Genomic DNA, 23242 nt, shown 5'->3' with positions numbered 1-23242 from the left:
GGTGGGCCGGTCACGTCGCAAAGATGCCAGACGACTGTGCAGTGAAATCCGTTCTCTTTAAGGACCCCACCGGCACCATGAATAGAGGGCCCAACGTGCTAGATGGTTGAATCAGAACCAGGTAGAGGCCGACTTGCGTGTGTCGAGATGCACAATGAATTAGCGACGATTAGCCCAGGACCGAGTATAATGGAGGGGAATTCTTGATACGGCAAGAGCCCTCCGGGCTCTCGGCTGGTAAAAGCAAGAATGCAATTTGGGATAATTGGTATGAATCTTTGCTTAATGTGAGCGATTTTTACCACGAAAATATTGCGCCCTATCAGGGGCTTGGTTTTGGTTACAGAAAAGGCTCTTATATATAGAAGATAGAAGATAAATAGATAAATAGATGGGAGTTTAGGTTGATTGACTTTAGCCATCAGCTATTGTTATATACCGAATGTCTTAATATTGTTTTATTTGCTTCTTGATTCTTTATGGTTTTTCTTACACTATAGATACACTAAAGAGACAAAATATAGATTGCAATAATAATAGTAATAATAATAATAATATTAAAGACATCATAAGTTTAATAAGTGATAACATAGAAAACATTTTCCGGTTTTGCAACAAAGTAGAAACTAACAGCAAGCCCTTGCTTGCGTATAGAGTTGGCTTGGTCGCCACTCGTTCTTGCTTCGGAAACGAAACTTGCCAGTTGCCAGTTCAATTCGCGTACGATGGCGACTGTGATTTCAAGTGGCGCTGCGTGCTGGTGTGCTTTTCAAAGGAAAACAAACCGGAAATGGGAAACCACTGACAACAGTGTTGTTGGATATATTTTTTTCCTATACTGTAAATGCTATGCATCCGCTCATCTCATCCGGCACATCGGTTGAGACCATTTCCACTCACTTCGCGATCATACTTTTGTCTGTTTTTCTTTTATTTAGGTATGTGTCATCAGAAGGGAACCGTGCTTGGGTTATTATCAATACTTTTCGTTTACCGACCGACTATTTCCTCTTGGGTGATTACAAACTTTAAGTTTTCTTTTTACTTTCACCTTTTTCATCAGTATTCGCACAAATTTTACTGTGGTAATAACATTCTTCACCTACTACAGCTTATTTTTTGCGTTTTTATTTTTTATTTCATCGTAAATCTTTTTTTTAGTTATATTAAAGTACTATATACTCTGCTAGCACTACCACGAATAAAGGGAGCCATTTACGGTTGGATTTGTGGCGCTTCTCAATCACTCAGCAAATCGTCATCTATATTTACATCCTGGGGAGGGTTTGATAGTTCAAAGGAATGGTTTTAGGATAGGCAAATCGAGTCAAACGGTCAAGCGATAGGTGTACTTACCGAAGTATCGATATTATCGTCCAGGTTCAAGGCTTCGATTTCCGACTCAAAGTCTTCCAACGAGCTTTTCCGTTTGATTTGATTTGCATTACTTTGCTGCTGTTGTTGCTGCTGCGGGGGTTGCGCTGGGATTGACGCTGCCGCAACCAGTGGCGCCGATTGGGGTTTAAGCGGTTCATCTAAAATGGCTGCTGTGGCAGGTTTGCTCTGCAAAACGAAAACAAATTAAACGAAAATTTTAGATAAGCGAACAAACGTCTGATGATGTTTCTCAAATCAAACTAACCACAGTGTCCGCCGCAGGTGCATTGCCTTCGGTACTAGTGCTTGGATCGTAATCGAATCGTCCCTCGCTTTCCGCTGCCTTCATTTCTGCCACTGGATTACGGTCTATATTAAGTGGTACCTGTGGAATAAGAGATTGTTTAATGTAGGATTCACTTTTCAATGTATTTTTTAATTACACTCACATTGATCGCATCCTCAGCGGGCAAAAGTACAGATCGCTCCGGCACCAAGAACTGTTGCGTTTTAACCGAATCATAGAAACCTGGGAACAGATTCTCATACTGCTGCGGATCGGCCAAACTCTGGCCGGCCTTTTCGTTAATCTTGGCGAGCTCCGTTCGCCAGATTTCCAATACATACGAGATTTTGTTCGGCAGGTAGGTTCTGTAAAGACATTTCTTTGTTTGAAACAGTAAAAATCAGAAAACTTTAAAGATTCAACAAACCTTGCAAAGAAAGCCGCTTCCGGTATCCGATTGGTCTGAATCAGAATCTCCAAGCATTTTTCTAAATCGCCGAGCAGGAACATCGACAGGAAGGAGATGTTAAACTTGCCCTGTGATACTCCGTTTTCACCCAGATTCCGTAGCATGTCGGTGTCACCTGTTTTAAATTACCAAAAAGACATTAGTTGAAGTAAAAAACTTTTGATTTATTTTGCTAACTTGAATTTCTCTTAATTCAGCATCAATTATGAGCTCGAAAAGAAAAATTTAATTTGACTGGATTATCCCCCAATTTAATTCGAGCTAATAAAACATCCATTCAATGAAACCTGTCTTCTGTAAATATTAACTAATTATCAAACCGAGAGACCGCGAATCACGCACCCTCTTCCACTGATCATTCTTTACGCTCATTTGAAATTGTAATTATACATTCCACCCCCTCCTTCTCATTCGCCCCCAAATCACGTTCAAATATAAAATCAAACTTACCCGAACTGGTGGCCAACAGCAGCAGACCGCCGTAGTCGTTCGCATTGGTCAGACACTCCTTGACCAGATCGAATTTGTTCTTGCTGGTGGCAATACTGGCCAGTTGGGACCACTTCTGGGGACTGTCCGATTCACGTGCTAGCACTAGAGCGGTGTCCAGATCACCGATTTGTAGTGCTAAATCGAACCTGTGTTCCGGATCGGTGGATACCTGCAGCGCCTGCTGCTTGAAACCTTGCTTCTCGAGGAAGTGTGCTACCCGGGTTCGGTGCTCCTTGGGAATCGTCGGTAGTACCCGATCGGCCGTTACAAAGTCCCGTCGCATTACGGCTGTTTGATACTCCAGAACGGATAGCAGCAGCGCGAAACTCGTTACGTTAAGCTCCTTGTCGCCGAGATACAACCTTAACAAGTAATAGGAAAGTTTGTTTTATTAAGTTTTGACATGATTGATGAAATCGTAAATTACTTGTTATCCTTCGGTACGTATCCGAGCAAATACATGGTCCTGTCCAGGTGGGAAATGGTGACAATTTCACCGCCAACGTAATAATTAATTCGATTCACCGAGTTCGTGTAAATGAAGCAGTCACCAACCCAAAGCCCCGTGCGAACCGCCTCACTGACCTCTCCAAGTACCTATTTGAGAAGCAAAATATCGTAAGTGATTTCTTTTAACATAGTTCAAAATAACTCACATCAAATGCTTCCTCAATGCCATCCTCACTCAACTGCTGTTTGGTGGCAATTGCATTCTGTATCATGGACATATCGACCTGCAGAATAAAGTACGAATCCTCAGTAGCCAAGCAGACCAGCGTGCCGGCTTCATTCCAAAATACGTGTCTGAAAATTTTCAAATAACTTTGTTAGGAAAGTTCAGAAAACAACAAATGATGATTTGAGATATACCTTGGCTGCACTTCAATCCTTCTGATCAGCTCCAAATTTTCCCAATCATAGAACGACAAACCGGATGATGTTTTAACACCCAGCAATTGTCCACCAAAAATTCCTAAGAAAAGTATGTTTTTGTTAGAAACATTCAAAATTTTAACGAAATTATTTTACGCTTAAATCATAAATGGACAAGTACCTTCTAAAAAAGTTTTGTGCACAAGTCAGTTAATTTTTTTGTTTTGTTTATCGGTTAGCATGGAAGTAGGAGAAAAAAGGCAGAGAACGCAGGTCGCAGAGCGTCAGTCATTGCGAAATGTGTGCACATTGCTTTGGTGAGGTAAGAATAAACGACAGAAGCCTACCTTCCGCGCCATAATCCGGCGTGAAACTTTTCCGTTCCTTAAAATTACGGAACAGCTTAACGGCACCGCTCGATTCCCTTACGGCGTACTCGCTGTTTTCCGATGCCCACACGAACTCCTGGGCCGACCCGAAAGCCTTGTTGCGAAGGGCCATCGACGTGTAGATGATGTATTCACCGTCACCGCAAACGACCACGAATCTGAGTGGTAAGTAGTAGACATTTAGATATTTTTACTCTTATTTTCTCACTCAAAGTCTTGGATTCAATAGACAACGTACCTTCCATTTGGATTGTGCGCAATGGTCTGTGGGTAAATTTCACAAGCTCCCATATCCTTGACAGCAACAGGGAGCCGTTCGCCATCTTTGATTTCTGTGCCTGAAATTATATTAAACAAAAATATGGTGTGTTAAACCTTAAAAGTAAATATAAATTTAATACAATTTTAAATTTCTTCTTTTAGAACACTCCTCAAAACAAACCGGCCAAAACAAGACCCCGAAAGTTGTATAAGACGTTCGATTGCGGGGTGAAGGACGATGAAACCTACGTCAACGGGGTCTTCAAACAGCTTCCTGGGTAAGAGTTTCAACCTGAAGTCGGACTAGGGAAGATGGTATATATATCCAAGCATATAAAACTATCGAAGTTCGCTAAACAATATTTGATTTGACCTCTGCCAAAATTTGTCTCCGGTTGTGAAACAGCGCCGATTGTGAAGCATCCGTCGATCGCCACGTAAAAGGAGCCTTTAAAACTAGCTCGAAAGCCAATAAAAAGCAGTATTGTAGCTTCTTCGGAGAATATTAATGTCTTGTAAGGGGGTTCGCGAACCCCCATTTGGGAACCGCTGTTGTAAGGGATAAAATATCCTTAATCACTGTTAAAACCAGTTTCAAGAAAGTTGCGGCCACCAACACACTTCTTCTAGCAACATAGAGCCAGGGCGGCTCGTGCTGTGCGAAGAATTTCTCTCCACTGAACTCGCAAATCGGCTTCAACCTGATCGAGCCATCTAACACCTTGGGCCCCTCTATTCCTGGTGCCGATGAGGTTCTTGAAAAGAACAGAGCTCACTGCACAGTCGTCCGGCATCCAAACGACGTGACAGGTCCACCGCAATTTCCGGACTTTCGTCAGTTGTACGATACGAATCTCTACAAAGCAAAACAAAGCCATGGGTATAAACGTCCTATTGAGAACTTGACCCTTCTTTATCGACAGACTTCGCAGCCGGCTATTAGAGTACAGGACAGTTACGGGGCTAGTGCAACGATCCTACTGACTCTATCTAGCAACACCGCCTAGCCGAGATTCGTACATACGACAACTGGCTTGTTAGACATCGACAGCATCGTACCTCGAAACCAACTAAGCGGCTACCACGAATCTCTACAAGTAGGTGCCTAAAGCTCGAGGTTCTACGTTTCCGCCACATTCTGTTGTTCGTTTTTACTCGGCAGGTAAGCAGTAAGATTTGATATTTGACATATTACAATCCAACTCTGGCCTGAATTACGTCTATCACGACGATATGATTCTTGGCGTCATATGCTAGCTAATCGTTAAGAAAAATTGCAACTGTAACAGCGATGTTAAACAACATACCGTGCAGTCCATGGTATTACCATACAAATTATCTTACTGTTGCTGATAGACGATGTTCCAAGATCTGAAAAAGCATCTCGTAGGCGGTGTTAATCAGCGTAATGCAGGGGTAATTACAGAAATAGAGCCGAGACCCCTTTCTTGCAGATGGAACAAACCACACCTTCTATCCGTTTCTCCTCTTCTCAAATTCTTGAAATTATCTACTGAAGTGCCGTTGCTAGTGGTTCCTTACCATTTTTGTAGAGTTCTGCCAGAAGTCGGTCTTTTCCGATGATGATATTAACCGCCCGAATTCTCGCCGAATTTCTTCGACGTCGAGAGCTGGGACGCGAACCCCCAGGCTTACTTCCATCTGAATCCTTCTGTTATAGAGCCATTGAGCTGCCTATCGAAGAACTATTGTCGAGATTGGTTTTCCTTCTCCTAGAATTTGCGCGTGTCATTAGTCCGGAATAGTTGTAAGGTAGTCTCACGATCTGTTATTCTTGTGGTGCTTTTTTCCTCCTCGTCGATACTGGTCCAAATTTCCCCTTGTGGCCATGCTTAGAAAGCTTTTTCAAACTTTTTTTTCGCTCCAACGCACGGTTCATTGACAGCAGAGCGTATTCTGCCCTATCCATCTTCGGGGATCGAAGCACCTAGCTCCACAACTAAAGGTAGGGCTTCATCCAATAGAAGCACTTTGTTCTTGACAACTTGCGGGTTTCCTAACTGCTGAATGTTTAACCGACGAGGGCAGCTTTGTTGCAAGTTCTATAGCGTCGATAGTTTGGAACCCATATGTACTGCTACTAGGTAATGATCCGAGTCACACCTCGTAGAGAGCGTCGAGAAAAAACGCCCGTCGATGAGAATATTGTCGATTTGGTTCAATGTTCGTTGGTCAGGTGATCTTCAGGTGGCCTTGTGGATATTTGCGGGGAAAGAAAGTACATTTGATCACCAGGCCTCGAGAAGCTGCAAAGTTGATGCATCGTTGGCGGTTATCGTTCGTGTCGGTGTGCAGGCTATGTGGCCCTTTCACCGATCTATACATCGTCTGCTTGCCGACTTAGTCGTTCACGTCCCCGATGTCGGTTTTGATGGCACGTGGCGAACAGCTATCATACGCTGCTCGTAGAATGCTTGTTTCTCGTCGTTAGGTCTACCTTGGTGTGATGGTGAGTTCAACCAACGGTCTTTTATTCTCAGCAAATACCTCAAATCCTCTCGTTGATAACGAACGAAACAATTAGCTAATCTTTAGCAAAAACATCCCTCTTTATTCTCGAATTTCCTTGCTAGCTTCTACCTCTCTCTCTGTGAACTTTCATTCGCGGTGATTATTGGAATGGGGTTCAGCAGTGTCTGCTTAGGCACGATGGCGATGATGTTGTCTAACTACGATGGCGATGGAGGAAGCACGTTCAACCACGGAGTTAAGATGCCTACTGATAAGGCTGGAGCCTTTGCATATACTTGCAAAGAATGCTTGCTTACCTACTTACTTAATCAGCTTCAGGCCGTAGTTTCCTCTGCTGTACGAAGTCGTCTCCATTCCACTCGGTCCATGGCCGCAATTCGCCAGCCACGTAGTCTGCGTAGAGCCTGCAAGTCGCCTTCCACTTGATCGATCCATCTTGCTCGCTGCACGCCCCGCCATCTTGTTCCAGTCGGATCATTATTGAGAACTGTCGTCCGACATCCTCACGACGTGCCCAGCCCATCACAGGTAACCAATTTTTGCGGTGTGAGCAATGGGTGGTTCCCTAAGCAGATGATGCACTTCAAGGTTCGTTCGCCTCCTCCACGTTCGATCGCAGCGTCCTACGGAGTCCAAAGTAGGCACGATTTCCTGCCATAATGCGTCTTTGTATTTCTCTGCTGGTGTCGTTGTCTGCGGTAACCAGCGAGCCCAGATACACGAACTCTTCTACCACCTCGATTTCATCACCGTCTACATGAATCCGGGGAGGGAGGTCAGCATTCACTTCTCTAAAACCTCTTCCTTTCATGTATTTAAATTTTGTTTCCCATACATTAATGACAAGTCCAATTTGTTTGGCTTCAGCTTTCAGTCCAATATACGTTTCCGCCATCCTCTCAAAGGTACGTATAATGATGTCAACGTCGTCAGCGAAACCAAGAAGCTGGACGGACTTCGTGAATATCGTGTCACTCGTGTCTATCCCCGCTCTTCTTATCACACCCTCCAAAGCGATGTTGAACAGCAAACATGAAAGCCCAGGACTCGAGACTGCCCTGATACTCGAACAACACACATTACTCGATCCATCGTCGCCTTGACCAACCGCGTTAGTTTATCCGGAAATCCGTAGTAGTGCATAATCTGCCATAGCTGATCTCGATCGATCGTGTCACGCCGATTTGAGGTCGATGAATAAATGATTCGTGGACACGTTGTATTCGCGACATTTCTGCAACACTTGCCGAAGTGCGAAAATCTGATTCGTGGTGGCACGGGCACCCATGAATCTCGTTTGATATTGCCCCACGAACTCCTTTGCAAATGGTGATAATCGACAACATAAAAGTTGGGAGAGTACCTTGTAGGCGGCGTTCTACACTGTGATTGTGCGTTAATTACAACAATCCAACTTGTCGCCCTTTATGTAGATCGGACACACCGGATGCCTTCCGTCCACTCCTCCGGTAGTAGCTCCTCCTCCCATATCTTGACAATGACCCAGTGCAGCGCTCTAGCCAGTGCGTCACCACCGTATTTCAGCAGCGCGCCGGGTAGCTGATCAGCCCCAGCCGCTTTATCTATTGCCATATTGTCACCTTCATGTTCAGCTACATCGCTGTTAAGGTGCTTGTCATAATACTGCTTCCACCTCTCGATCACCTCACGTTCGTTCGTGAGAAGACTTCTCGACGAACTTCTCGAAGAACTTCCGTTTACCGTTAGCACGGTACAGTTCTTCCATCGCCTCGCGATCTCGTTCTTCCTGTTGGCGCTTTTTCCTCCGCACGTGCTACATTCTTCTCCTGTACTAATTGCTCGCATTCGCCGTCGAACCAATCGTTTTTTCGGTTCGGATTCATTGTACCTAGTGCCGCGAGAGCAGTACTACCGATGACGGTCTTAATGCCTTTCCAACCATCTTTAAGAGTGGCTGCGGCAAGTTGCTCTTCCGTTGGTAGCGCTGCTTCCAACTGCTGCGCGTATTTCTGGGCAACTGCGGTGTCTCGTAGCTGCTCGATGTTGAGTCGCGGCGTACGACTTCAACGTGTGTTATACACGACGTTATACGTCGAGAGTTTTGAGCGCATGCAGACTGCAACTAGGAAATGGGCCGAATCTATATTCGCGCTGCGGTAGGTGCGCACGTTTATAACATCAGAGGAGAATTTACCGTCGATTAGAATATGGTTAATTTGTTTTTCTATCCGTTGGTCTGGTGATCTCCAGATGGCCTTGTGGATATCTTTGCGGGGGAAGATGGTACTTCGGAATACCACGCCGCGGGAAGCCGCAAAATTTACGCATCGTTGGCCGTTGTCGTTCGTTGCGGCATGTAGGCTGTTTGGTTCGATCACCGGTGTTTATATAGCTTCCCGTCCTACCTGCGCGTTCATGTCACCGATGACGATTTTCACGTCCCGTCGCGGACAGCCATCATACACCTGTTCCAGCTGCGCGTAGAACGGCTCCTTCTCGTCATCGGGTCTCCCTTCGTGAGGGCAGTGCACATTGATGATACTTTAATTAAAGAAACGGCCCTTAATCCTCAACTTGCACATCCTTGCGTTGATCGGTTACCAACCAATCACACACAGGCGCATCTTTCCCAGTACTATAAAGCCGGTTCCCAGCTCGTTGGTGGTGCCACAGCTCTGGTAGAAAGTAGCCGCTCGATGCCCGCTTTTCCATATCTTCTGTCCTGTCCAGCAAAGTTCCTGCAGTGCTACGACTTCGAAGTTTCGGGGATGTAGTTCATCATAGATTATCCTACCGCAACCGGGAAGCCGAACGATTTGCAATTTCATGTCCCGAGTTTCCAATCGTAGTCTTTATTTCGTCGCGTAGGTCGACGCCGATTGTCCCTACTTATTTTCTTCTTCGTGGTTGATAACTTTTTATTTTCCAGGGCGGCATCTTGGCCCTGCCCCTCCTCTTCACCTAAGCTAAGGAATCAGCGGATCTAACCGGGTTATAATGGGAGCCAACTAAAACAGGATTCGAACCCAATTTCTTCCCCATCCATTTTCGCTAAATTTTATTCGCTTTCGTTCGAAATTTGCGTTCGAATAATCTAAACCTCCGTACAAAATGCACCTTGAAACAAAACACCGCAGAACAGATTGCTAGAATGCCGGATGAGAAACAAGACCAACCAGTGGCAGGATCCGGTGGAGCAAGATCTGGCGGGCACTGTGGACACCCGCGGATCTGAAGACTAGCGGTCATGGAACGGGCTAGAAGGAGGAATTACATTATACAGGCCTGTCGTAAGACATCAGGTCAACGGAGTAAGAAAATATTCAGAAAAATCCAGTTTTTACGCTGACAAACAACAATAAACGCTACCGCAAAGTTATTATCACTCAAAGACAATGATTGAGAAAAAAAATGTTTAAAAAAATTCATGAAGTTTGGAGTTATCCTAATCATCACTATAGTGAAAAAATGTGTACAAAACTGTTTCCAGACAATGTTTTCCTTGGGTTGCTGAAAAAAATTGCTTACATTTTCATCAAAAAACTTTGGATCTGATAACTTGGTAAAGTTATGAATTGGTAAATAAGCGATGTTGAAGAAAATCGGAAAATTTCAATGAAATTTTCAGACGAAATAGGAGTCTCGATTTTTCTAAATATTATTTTCGTTTACAAGTCTTCTAGCAACCTATAAATTTTTAAACCATTCTGCGTGCCATCGCGTACAAACAATTGAAATACTCTCGTAATCGACTGGCGCTCGATTTCCAAATGTTCAAAAAATCCCAAATTTTATTATAGCACAGAATAACCATGTTTCTAATTGCTTCAGTCCAATAGCTGCTTCGTGTAACTTTGTCACATCGTCTGTTCCATTCATAGTATAGTTAAATCGAGCTCATTCAAGAACGGCCGAAAGAAGCATCCGAACTTGGTCACGCTTGAAAACCTGCATATGGCGCCACAATTTCCTCAACACTATTACTGGTGATGGTGTGGTGCTAATATCGCAAGAAGTTATTATACCGTCTTAACTGGCATATCGCACGTGAGCAGGTCAGAGACACTTTTGCTCGTACCGCTACCGGCGCTGGGTAGATTTGCATAAAAGTTTGTTGGCGCACAGTGGTTCCCGGCTGTGGATGGTTGTTGATGCCCCAGCAGGGAACACCTGATGATCGCCGGAACGGTTACGGCAATCGGTTCCGCACGCTGGAGATCCTCTATTTTAGCATTACCTTTTCCGACGGGAGGTGGAGATAAATTGAAGATATTTATTAGCCACTGTTGATTATCAAGTAGGGACAATCAAAAATCGTAGTTACTTACTTCTGAATAACTGTTCTGATTTGCTGAAGCATATAGTGTGTTTAATTATGATAAACACAGTGTTATGATAGTAATTGTAAAGAGACACTTCATAATTATGTAACGGTACAGAGCATTTGCACTGGTTTGAACAAGCTGCCTTAAATACAAATTTCATTTAGGTTAAGACGTGTGGTTGAGTTCTATTTTTTTGTTTTACCATACGGATTTTGAGATTTAGACTTTTCAAAATAAGATTTTAGAAAAAAGACAAATTTTGAAAGCACAGAAAAAACAGACTTATCAAACGATTATGTTTAGCTTATTAGTTCGCCCATAGAGCGCCGTGGAGAATGTAGATATCCCAAACAGAGCAACGAATTCCTGTTTAATGAAAAAAAAAAAGAATTAGAATATTGCTCTGTCCCATCAACGTTAATCTCGCTAATGACACATCGCAACGGAAGTGAAAGGATGTGACGCTCCCGCTGAAATGGCCTGGGATCATCGGGTCGGTCTCGCAAGTTAACACAATTCGGAGGAACGGTTCGGTTTGTTCCGGTTGCAGCAATCGCAATAGAGCAGAAAAAAAACTACAATGCCAACAGAGCGAGCAGACATTTTTGTCGAAGCGTTCGTTCTACGTGCACTTGTAATTAAGGTAAAAGCATGCATCAGTAGACTTTTGCCTCCATCGCAGGCTGAAATCGTCATGGGAATATTTTCATATGAAATAGCGACCGTCAATTGTTCCGGAAGGGGAAAGGAAAAACAACAGAGGCACTCAAAAGTACACGGAACTGAAACGGAAGCGCAGCATCTCCTTTATTTAGTTTTACGTTTCATCGCTGCATTTTACCTGTTTGCTGATTGTTCAACCCATTTGTTCTAGCGACGAAGGATCAAAAAGAGCAAACTCTATGCTATGGTACACGAGAAACAGATAGGTACTTACCCTCGGGAAGGGCTTTCAGGTTGACCTGCTGCATTTCCGAATGCCGGGCCCACACAATTTTGCCCCCGTTAACGTCCATTGACATGGCAGGTTCCTCACGGCCCACTTTAATAATGATAGAGCCTTCATCGTAGCTGTAAACGAGACAAACGAGAAAAAACGAAAAAAAATAGAATCCGGTTCAAATTTATTAATAAAGTATCAGTGTTTTGGTTAGAAGAGAAATAAATATACAATCTGGCATTCAAAAAGACGTTTCAATTATGAATGATTGATATCTTTCATTTTTAATGATTAGACACAGCAATGTTTTGCAGAATTGGCCAGCTGTTACACCTATTTTCAGAGATTTGCAGTTGTATTCTACATTTGCAAATAATTTTTCCTCAAAACTTACTTTTAAAGAATTAGTTTATTTTCTAACGAGATACCTGTCTTTCAATTATCAGAACCTGACGTATTTGAAGCACTCAAAGGCCTAAATACATCAAAAGGAATAGAGCCTGAAGGAATAGCACCCATACTTCTCAAAAACCTGCCCGATGAACTTACTACACCATGATAATACCTATTTAACATGTGTCTGTAAAATGGAAAACTCTCGAAAATATGGAAATCTTTGTGTTTAGTCCCTATCTTCAAATCAGGAACACATTCAGACATCTGCAACTACCGTGAAAGCACCTAATGCCGATCATCTAAGGCATGATTCATCTTTGAGTCCTCACTGAAAAATAATACTTTGACATTTGCTTACATGGTATGTGTCTTTAGCAAGTATTTTCAATTATGTTTCATGGAAAAATATTAAAATGCCCAAGTTATTTACCGAAAGTTACAAAAAATGCATCAAAGTATGATGTACCAGTGCACCTAATTCAGATCATCAATTTTAAGGGGTAATTCTAATTCCGATCACAGGTGCATCTAATTCCGATCACGTCATGATGAGCTGTTAAAGTATAAAGCCATTGTCAACTTGTACCAAATGGATCGGAAATGTTTTGCGTTTATATTTTCTGATGACCCCTACCAGTCATCTTCTGCTTGCGTTAATGATCATTATTATCATAAGATTAATATTCATAAAATTTATGTACTCGAGTGCTCGACCAGTGCCAAATTCGGAGTATTTCAGTATAGAAATCGCGCATCCAGCTATTAACAAAGTTCTAGCACAAAATTGAAGTCCTCAAAATAATATGTTATTATAATAAGAGAATAGGCATCAATAAGATAATAAGTTCATAAATGTACTGTCACTGTCGCTCGTTTGCAGCGTTAGAGAAGCAAAAAGTCTGAGGTCCTCAGTTGGCCTCGAGGTACGGCACTGGTCTAATAAGCTCGACGTCATATGTTCAAATCTCGACTGAAAGAGGCTGTAAGAGTCATAGGATTTCTAGCACTAGTCCTACAATTGTCCCGTACTCTTGCAACTGGCTGCGAAGTCTCTCGTATAAAAATAGAAGGTCAAAATTCCAAATCGGAATGTAGCACAGAGGCTTTACTATGCTTTGTAGTAAGCAAGAAAACACGGAAGTTTATTTTGCTTCTTTGTTCTGAAGCAGCAGAAGCCACAAGCTTAGTGTGTGTAATGGTCGTCTGTGCAAAACTATCGTACGGAAAATATATGGAAAAATTTTTGCTTGAAGGTTTTCGTTCATTTTTACTATTTAGCGATTGGCCAACAATCTTTTCAAGAAAGCCTTGCTGCATCATTTATGATCAAAATCCGTTTTAAATTGGAAGAGCTATTAGCGTTCAAAAACTTTCATTCTTTTGTGACGCTGGCTTAATTCCAAATTTTGGATTGACACCCTGCCGTAAGACGTAGCTCTACGTCAAAAGATTTCAATAATACTACCATGTTATCATGTTGCGAATAATTCTAAAATCCAAATAGCAACTACGCTAGCATGTATTTTGCGAGTTTATAACTTTGACATAGTGATCGGAATTAAGAGCAGAAAAAAAAGTTATGTTCATAATTCCGATCAATCACTTTAATGGAATAAATTCCGCAAATTTAGCATATTTTCAGCCAAATTTGATATAGAACGGTTATATATGCTTGTATCTATATGTTATCATAGAATACCGGAGAAGGTAATATGTTTCCACGCTGTTATGATCTTAGCAAATTTGATCGCGCGCTTTGCACTTCGGCTAAGAAAATACATTTTAATGACATTTTTTGCTACTGCCTGTCGAATTTAATTAATTGTGAAGTGCAAGGTGTCCCAAAGTCAGTCATTTTTCAAGAACTGACACATAAACACATAGCACAATAACTGAGCAAGCTCATTTACTACAGATTTTGGCTCACTTTTCTAAAAATTTACTATTTAGTTTGAGTGATCGGAATTAGAAGCTGATCGCAATTACGTGCGGTCACGGTAGCATAGAAGACAACCGTAGAATTGTCATATAGATGATGTAATCTCTTGCATTCCCAAATTATTTTAATCAATTGAAGATAGAATTAACAAAAGGGCGAATGTCGCAAGCGTAAACAAACCGAGTGAGGGTTGATTTTCCTTTGCTGGTCCATCAAAAAATAACTCTCACCCGTTTTGTTTACATTTGCGATATTCGCGTTTTTGTTAATTCTATCTAGAATTGTCAATGAAAAAAATTCAGCAGGTAAACCAGAAAATTACAAGTCAGCAGCACGACAACCTCAAATCTTCTGCAATTTGCATTTTTTACTCTGAATACAATGGCAACCACGGACTTTAGTAAGGCATTTAACAGAACAGACGTACCATTATTAATCTTTTAATTAGCAAAAATTTAAATTGATCCGAAACTATTGAACTAGCTTTAGTCCTATCTAATATGCTTATTATATTTTTTGCGTGCTTGTGTATATTGGGGTTTACCCTTCCTTCAAAGCTAGATCCACTTTATCCACTTATTCTTCACTGCCAGTACTATCCCATATTATAGCCGTTCCTGGCGAGGACTCATTCGTTCCTCTGACCAGTACACTGAAATATAGGAGGGACTTTTGCACTTTGCACCTATCCACTCAAAAGTACTAATATATACATATGTAGATGACATGAAAATAGGTAGCTTAGTGGGAGTGATAGAGGGCCAGATTCGAAGAAAAAATCCTTCTACGCATATAGTCAAATCTCGCGAAACTTTTCAAAAGGACCTAAGTAACAATGAGAGATTCTCTTCGGGTCTCTTCTCTTTCGCTTATCACGGCGATGCAAAGGCATTTTAATACATCAGCTTTGCATGAATCGGTTGCCGGTGTCACAAGCTAGCTAATCGTCAAGAAAACTTTGGTTAAAATGCATTTATGTCGCCGCAATAATCAGAAGAGAGGGACACCAAAGAGAGTCTCTCAATGTTACTTAGGTCCTTTTGAAGCTGTGAACCATTTAGCGAAATTTTTAACTTTTTGGTTAAAATTTAACAGTTCGATGGTTTTTCGAAAATACCCCTGCCTGGAGAGCATGGTTAGTTTTGACAGCTCGATGGTTCGCTTCTGAGAGCCAATATGCCACGGGTGGTATGAGGTATGCCACGGGTGAGGAAAGAGTTTCGATGTGTTTCACTGATTTTTCCATGAATTTTTTCACCAATGTATGGATGTTTAACATATAACAAATTTGTTTATTCAACCCGAAATGAAATGAGATAAATTTTATCTATCAAATAGGAGCAAATGAACACCAAAAATTCATCCAATTTCAACCTATACCAATTTCGCTGTTATAGAAACATATCTTCATCCTCACCTTATATATGCTCTCATTGAGTAAAACAACTATCACTCCTACCTTTTGTCCAATACTGAAAGGTGCATGGGTCGAACCAAGCTAACATCTAAGATTATAACCGGATTTGAACCCACAGCACCCGCCAGGGAATGTGGCTCGCTGGTACCCGTGTACCTATGAACCGCAGGGGCGCTGGACAAAAGGAGACTGCACTTGTTTTTACTGTCAGAACGACGACACTATGCAGGCCCTTACGACTTACAAGGAACTGCGCGTGACGCTGTTCGTCTGTCAGCGTGTTAGCCACGATTCTCAGCGCGGGTTTTCGGAGAAAGGCTCCGTTCCTATGAAGTAGACCAAATAGACAAGATAGGAGTCACAACGACTTCTTTTTTAACCCCTCCGATAACCCCCCTCCCCTCTCACCTTCCCGCTCTTTACCCACCGCTCCAAAAAATTTTCATTACTTTCCCCTACCGTCATCAATTGTAGAACCAGCGTTTCAAAAAATATTAATATTAATATGCCTGCCCGCATTTCAAGGTCAAAGACTAAAAACACAAGTTTGGTCTACATGATCCTGTAAAATTCAAGGCCTTAATTTCAAGCCACTAAGGTTTATTCGTAGGCAGCAGCTGTTGAACCTGTACTGTGGAAAGTATACATTTTTTCTCGGTTTAGCATGCTCCACACCTCCAGGGTGACATGGGGTTGTGCCGCAATTTGCTGGTGCTTATCTTGAGATCATTTTACGCGATCCGCAAAACTGTATGGTCATGTCAATCGCTGACGCCACTCGAAACCTCGTTGAAAACAACGTTCCTTCTCGGAAGCGACGGTACGTTGGCGTAGACGTCCCTGAATTAAAATTATTGTGTAACAAAACGTGTAATACGGCTGAATAATGCGGACCGTCGGTGTCTTGCGCACCTGTAGGTATAAAATAGACTCTACAGTGGTTTACAGCCTCTTATTCAGCAACTACTATCCCTACCTTCTCGTGGTACCAGCCAGGATACGAGCAACCTTGGCGGGTATCGGGTAACCAACCCCGGTGGACACCAAGGTTATATGCTGACAGGGAAGGCGGGCTGTTTCGAGCTTCGTTGGTCATCCGGCGAAATAGGGGGTTGGTTGCAGGCTTTGTAAGCCGTCACCACAAAAATAACTAAAGCCCTGCTGAGCGAAGAACAAGGAAAGTCGGACTGGTACAATAGCGAAATAGAATATGCTGGAAGAGTTCAACGGTATGTACGATCAGAGATGTACATACCATCTACCAGAGCTGCAGCAGCATATACGAGCTGGATACACACGTTCCATAGTGGTTGGCGAGATGTGGAAACGGGTGATTTGGTGGTGGCCAATCAATCCTCAAATGTGCAGGTTGAGAATCAAGGATCGGTTCTTCAACATAAGCATCATCAACGTGCACAGCCCTCACCTCAGAAGTATCGATAACGAAAAGGACGAATTCTACGCGCGGTTGAAGAGAGAATACGACCGCTACCCAAAACATGATATCAAGATCGTCATCGGTGATATAAATACTCAGGTCGGTCAGGTGAAGGAACACTAACCGGTGATTGAAGGGTTCAGCGCACACCAGCGGACCCATGAAATGGGCTTAAGACCTATCGACTTTGCCGCCTCCAAGAGCATGGCCGTACGTAGTACCTTTTTCCAGCACAGAATCCTACGCAAGTACACCAGGAGGCCCTCAAATCAGACAGAATCATAGATCGACCACGTTTTGATCGATAGTCGGCACTTTTCAGATATTATCGACGTCAGATCCTATCGAAGCGCTAACGTTGACACGGACCACTACCTAGTGATGGTTAAGATGCGTCCAAAACTCTCGCTTGTGAACAACATTCTGTACCTCGGTTAGATCTCGCGCGGCTGAAGCAGCCAGACGTCGCCGCAAACTACCCAAGCAACATTTTGAGTTTTATTACACCCTTATGGTGGTATTTGCAATCGATTTTAGTTATGAAAACCATCATAAGAGTGTAATAAAACCCTTATTGTGGTCAATAGATACCCGACCCGACCCATACCCGGTTTCAAAAACAAAATTAAGAACCCGCACCCGACCCGAACCCGCAAATTATTTTTTTTTTCAATACCCGAACCCAACCCGAACCCGGCGGGTACGGGTACGGGTGCGGGTTTCGGGCAAATTTTCCGCTACCCGACCATCTCTACAGTGTAGCGGAGAGCTCCATCCGGCATGTGGTACGAAATCTGCGGAACGATTGGTTTGACGATTAATGTAGGAGGGTCATGGATGATGAGAACGCGGGTGACGATGATGCACACTGCGCAGTGGAACGTGGAAAGACACAAACAGAAGAAAATGAAGCGAAACTAAATCTTTCGGGAGAAAAAGCACTGGCTGGAAAAGCAGTAATATGCAAAGTAGAAGCGGCTGCATCGTTTTCAGAAAACGTGAAAGTTCTACCAGAAACTGAACGGAGCCCGCAAAGGTTTTGTGCCGCGAGCTGAAATGTGTCGGGATAAGAATGGTAGTATTCTGACGGACGATCGTGAGGTGACCGATAGGTGGAAGCAGTACTTCGATGAACACCTGAATGGCGTTCAGGCGGAGAACGATGGTGGCGGAGAATTTCGACGGTGCAACTAACGGGGAAGTGGTGCCAGCCCCAGCGATATGCGAAGTTACGGAGATCATCATGCTGCTAAAAAAACAATAAATGAGCTGGGAAAGATGGCTTCGGAGCGGAGCTCATCAAAATGGGACCAGAAACGCTGGCCGTTTGTATGCACATCGTTCTTAATACAGCATACAAAGTGCTGTCCCAAATCATTTGTTTGTTTATTCTGTCTTGATAGCGTCTTGATTTTCCGCCGGCTATCACCAATTGCGAACAGATTTGTGGGAACTTATCAAGCCGGCTTCGTCGAAGGTAGTTCTACAACAGGTCAAATATTCACACTGCGGCAGATCCTCCAAAAGAGCCATGAATCAGAATTCCCTCGCACCATTTGTTCGTTGACTTCAAAGCCGCGTATGATATCATCCACCGGAAAGAGTTAACTATGGAAATCATGGACGAGAAAAGCAGTGTATGGTATAAAGTGCTGTGCTCGGATTACGGGTGGATTGTCATGTTCATTCGAATCACGTAGAGGGCTTCGTCAAGGTGATGGTCTCTAATGCTTGCTTTTCAACATAGCGCTGCGCTACACGGTGGGGCATGATTTTCATGAATCTAGTCAGTTCGTTTACTTTGCCGATGACATGGATATTATCGGCAAAACAGTACACCAGACTAAAGCGCGGAGCAGAATAGGTTGGGTTAAAGGTAAATACGTCTAAAACAAAGTACATGCCGGCCAGCGGAACCGACACCGACCCACGCTGCTTAGGCAGTAGTATAATGATCAATGGCGATGAGTTTGAGATAGTCGCCCTCGAATTTGTCTACCTTGGCTCACTGGTAACGACGGACAGTGATACCAGTCGTGAGATTCGGAGGCGAATTATCAGCCGAAGTCGTGCTTACTATGGGTTTACTCTGTACCCTGTACAAGACGCTTATTGGACCGGTTGTTCACTACGGGCATGAAATAATGCTCGAGGAAGACCTGTGAGCACTTGGATTTTTCGATAGACGAGTGCTAGGAACGATTTTCGGAGGCGTATAAGAGAACGGAATATGGAGTCGGAGGATGAACCATGAACTCACATAGCTCTATGACGAACCCAGTATCCAAAAGGTGCCCAAAACTGGACGGATACGATCGGCAGCGCATGTCGCAAGAATGCCGGACAAATACCCTGTAAAGATGGTTTTTGCTTCAAATCCTGAGGAACAAAACGACCACGAGAGCAGCGAGTAAGATGATTAGACCAAGTGGATCGAGATCTGGCAGAGACTACTCGGTGTCCGAGGAATTGGAGACCGGTAGCCCACAACCGGGTTAATTGGAGAAACTTTGTTCAGCAGACATTGTCTTAAGACGGCAAGCCATCTAAGTAAGTAAGTCATTACACCTGTCTCAAGGATAAGCGAAATTTAAATGTACGTGTACGTTATGAAAACGGAGAGCTTACAAAAACGACTTCTACCCACAATTCGTAGTCACAAGGATCCTGGGTGTTGGTTTCTGGCTAGATTTGGCGTCTAGCCATTACGTCAAACCAAAGCACAAGGGACAAAAATAAACCAAAAAACGCAAAAAAGGAGACCGTCGCACAGTAGCACTCCGCCATACAAAGCTTGACCAAAAGCCAAGTGTCAATGAGATTGGCTCTAAAACCTAGTGAAGTGTCGTAAGAGTTGGCCCAACATGATTTTTCAGCTTCAGCAGCTCGTACTATGAACAAGCAGGTTTGGGATGCTCTTTTTGCTTCGTTTTTGCTGTTTCGACTACGCCGCCTTAGCCATATAGAAGAGCTAATTACTATCAACAATATTGTTGAACGAAGTATATTTTTATATTTTGTATTCATGATGCTATGGAACTGTAATGTCGTTGGTAGCAAAAGGGGTGCTCTTTTCCATGTTCAAACATAGCATACGCTGTTTTGAAATCTATAAACAGATGATGCCTCTGTCCTCACAAAATAGGACCCTCCCTCCCATAGAGAAAGGCTACTGTAGCGCAGTAGCCTTGCCGTCGCAGTTCGAAAACAGACACTGAGGAAGCCTGCAAGTCGTAGGCGAAATTCGTGTCTGTCAAGAATAAAATATACATAGTAGAATTAAATTGGATAAGTTTGCTTTTTATTTAATTTTCGGGTTTCGTATTCTACTAAGACGCTCCAAAAACTTCAGTCAAATATTTTGAGCCTTTGCTCTCGGCATTACAATAGCGACAGAAACCGAAATTTCGAATAGAGGGGTCAATCCCGGTGTATTGATTAGCATTCACGTGTCTGACACTGAGAACGCGGGTTCAAATCCCAACCCCGCAAAATTTATAAATGAGCCATTTTTGCATGCAATTGAAGGCATACTAGCACAGTTAGATACTACTATTTATCCGGACTAGATTTTATAAATGAAAACTTCCCAAACAAGCTATAGAATCTTACTGCCGCACAATTTATTCGACTAGTATTGCCTGGAGTTGTTCTGATGGAATAGTTTTTTCTCCTATTAGCTAAAATTGACCGCTTCCAATCATTTGCATCCCTGAGACAACAATCATGGTCGAAAAACTAACTGCTAACGACGGCGCATGACCGCTTGTTAGTTTTCCGGTCATAACTTGGGTAAAAAAAAGGTCTAAGATATGAATTTTCAATGTAGGTAATTTTACATGATGTAAATTACATCAATCAATAATTCTTTAAAAAAACTCAATTTTTAGTAAATTCCTTACTTTTTTCTCTGCACAAAGCAATTTTATTTTATTTTTTGCACGGGAAAACAAAAATATAGTTAACAAACAACAAGTTAGTTAATTGGGCCACTATTCATTGATAGAAATAAAGCAGAAAAAAAAACAATGTAACATTATTCTTGCAGCACGGCCACTTAGACCGTGTTAGTCAATTAGCTTTGTCAGTCAATTAGCTAATAAAGCTGACTTTCAGTGCCATCAGCTAAATTGATTTGAGTACCTGACAAATTGCAGCGGGCTTATTCTGGTTCAGCTACCTTATTCTGGGAACTACTGTATGTATTTAATTTTTAGCGAACATAATAAGAATAATATAATATTCCAAAATTCAAATTCTTCGTGTAACAAAAAAGTATGTGCGGAACCAATTGAAACCTATTTATTTGGTAGTAGGATTTTAAATCGTAGTTTTAGTCTCCTTAAAATATGAAAACAGAAACATCAATTAGGCAAAAGCTACTCACCCCAGCGCCACGTTGTTGGTGCCCCTCATGCAGGCGAGGGCCCACACCCTCTCGAAGCCATAGTTGAGCGACGTCTCCAAACGGTAGGTGCCCGAGTGCCAGATCCGTATGGTGCCGTCTTCCGACCCGGTAAGCACAATCGGCAGTTCCGGATGGAACGACACTGCCGATACGTTCTGGGCGTGTCCCTCCAGTGTCTGCACGCAGGTTTTGTTCTGATAGTCCCAGATTTTCACTAACCGATCGTCCGCACCGGAAATAAGATACGGCTTATCACCGCCGTGATAGTAGTCCACACAGTTGACACCCTTCTCGTGTCCGTCGAGCGTGAAGTTGGGCACGTTTGATCCTAACTGCCATACTTTCACCGTTCGGTCCAGTGAAGCACTGGCGAATGTGTTGTTATCCTTTGGATTAAACACGATCTGCATTACATAATGTGAGTGACCTTCGAAGACCCGCTGCATGGACCACATCTTTTCCCAGTTCCACAGTTTGATCAACATGTCGTCACTGCAGGTCAGGATAAGTGGTTGAGTAGGATGAACCGCAATGCTTCGGACGTAGTCCGTGTGTGCCTCGAATGAGTGAACCTTTTCCAGCGTGTTGTAGTTGAATACACGGACCTGCATGTCATCTGATCCGGTTAGAATCCAATTTTTGCGGGCTACGAAGCGTGCACAGCGCACTGGAATATCGCACACTTCAAAGTCCTTGACCAGCTGCTGATTTTCGTAATTCATCACGTGCACGTGACCATTGTACAGGGCGCATAGCATCCATGGTTCGGTGGGATGCAGATCCACCGATTTGACTCGATCCGAACGAGACGTCAGGCGCCTCTTGATATCTAATCGTAGTGGCTGATTCATTAGAGAGGAAAAAAGTTAACAAATTACAAATTTGTTAGAATTCTATTGAAAACCTGTGTTTTGCATGTTGGTGCCAATGAATGTTAACTATTATTTTTAGAGAAATCAATTTGTAAGCAAATTCATATAAATATTTAGCAAAAACACCACGGAAAGTATTTGTTAAAAGTTTTCATGTTTCATAACAGATTAGATAAAAGAAGAAAAACTTCTTTAAATAATATAATAAATGATTCTTTAAAACAAACTCAGAACAGCTGGTTGCTGTTTAAAGCAGAAATTTAAAGTTGCTTCCGCTCGGCTTATCACGACGATCAACATTGGTTTTTCTTCAACAACAGCCCCGAGTCACTGCTAAATTATGGAGAAGCACAAACATCATTATTGCATTTTATCAAGTGTTTCGTTAAAATTTTTCGTATATCGTCATCCAAATCTTGTACTTGAGATTGAACGCCAAGAACGTAAAATTTAAATTCAACCACAGCTTCGCTTTTTCAATTAATTTGCTCCACCATGAAATCCATGAGACGCAGATGCTTCCATCGCTCATTGTATGCAGGCACTATGGTTTTCCTCCAGCTCGACAAGTAGCCATCGGAACATCCTATTTCATCACTATTTTTCACCGTGGAAACACCACCCTGCAGCCTTATTCTACGGGAAAAATATGCCTCCTGGGGGAAACTAACCATTTTCAATAAATTTTCGTAAGCAGATACACTAGTTTTCACGAAACTTTTATCGAAATGCGAAAAACCGACATAAAACTACGGCAAAGTTACACCGCGCCGCGATCCGAGTTGAGTTTAGACGTGGCTAGAAATGATGATTCTGTTCGGAAACGTCAAGCTGGAGCATAAGAGCATGAAAAATACGATTGTGTGAATTGCGTGTAGGACAGCT

General features: G+C 42.7%; 1 protein-coding gene across 1 annotated transcript; it reads right to left on the bottom strand.

Annotated features, from left to right (window-relative positions):
- Positions 1–442: 442 nt before the first annotated feature.
- On the bottom strand, positions 443–23157 carry LOC128738723 (coatomer subunit beta'). Its single transcript, XM_053834049.1, has 14 exons — positions 23029–23157; positions 21465–22327; positions 11885–12018; positions 4125–4224; positions 3845–4044; positions 3495–3597; positions 3281–3428; positions 3052–3221; positions 2583–2986; positions 2091–2247; positions 1827–2028; positions 1643–1762; positions 1357–1563; positions 443–1275 (listed from the first exon to the last, which is right to left on the bottom strand). The coding sequence occupies exons 1-14, from the start codon at positions 23029–23031 to the stop codon at positions 1240–1242; spliced, it is 2847 nt and encodes a 948-aa protein (XP_053690024.1). The 5' UTR covers positions 23032–23157; the 3' UTR covers positions 443–1239.
- Between the last annotated feature and the right edge of the window lie 85 nt (positions 23158–23242).

This window comes from Sabethes cyaneus, chromosome 2 (assembly GCF_943734655.1).
Source record: "Sabethes cyaneus chromosome 2, idSabCyanKW18_F2, whole genome shotgun sequence".
Classification (NCBI taxonomy): domain Eukaryota; kingdom Metazoa; phylum Arthropoda; class Insecta; order Diptera; family Culicidae; genus Sabethes; species Sabethes cyaneus.
Note: the sequence above shows the minus strand (reverse complement) of the source record. Positions and strands in the feature narration are given on the sequence as shown.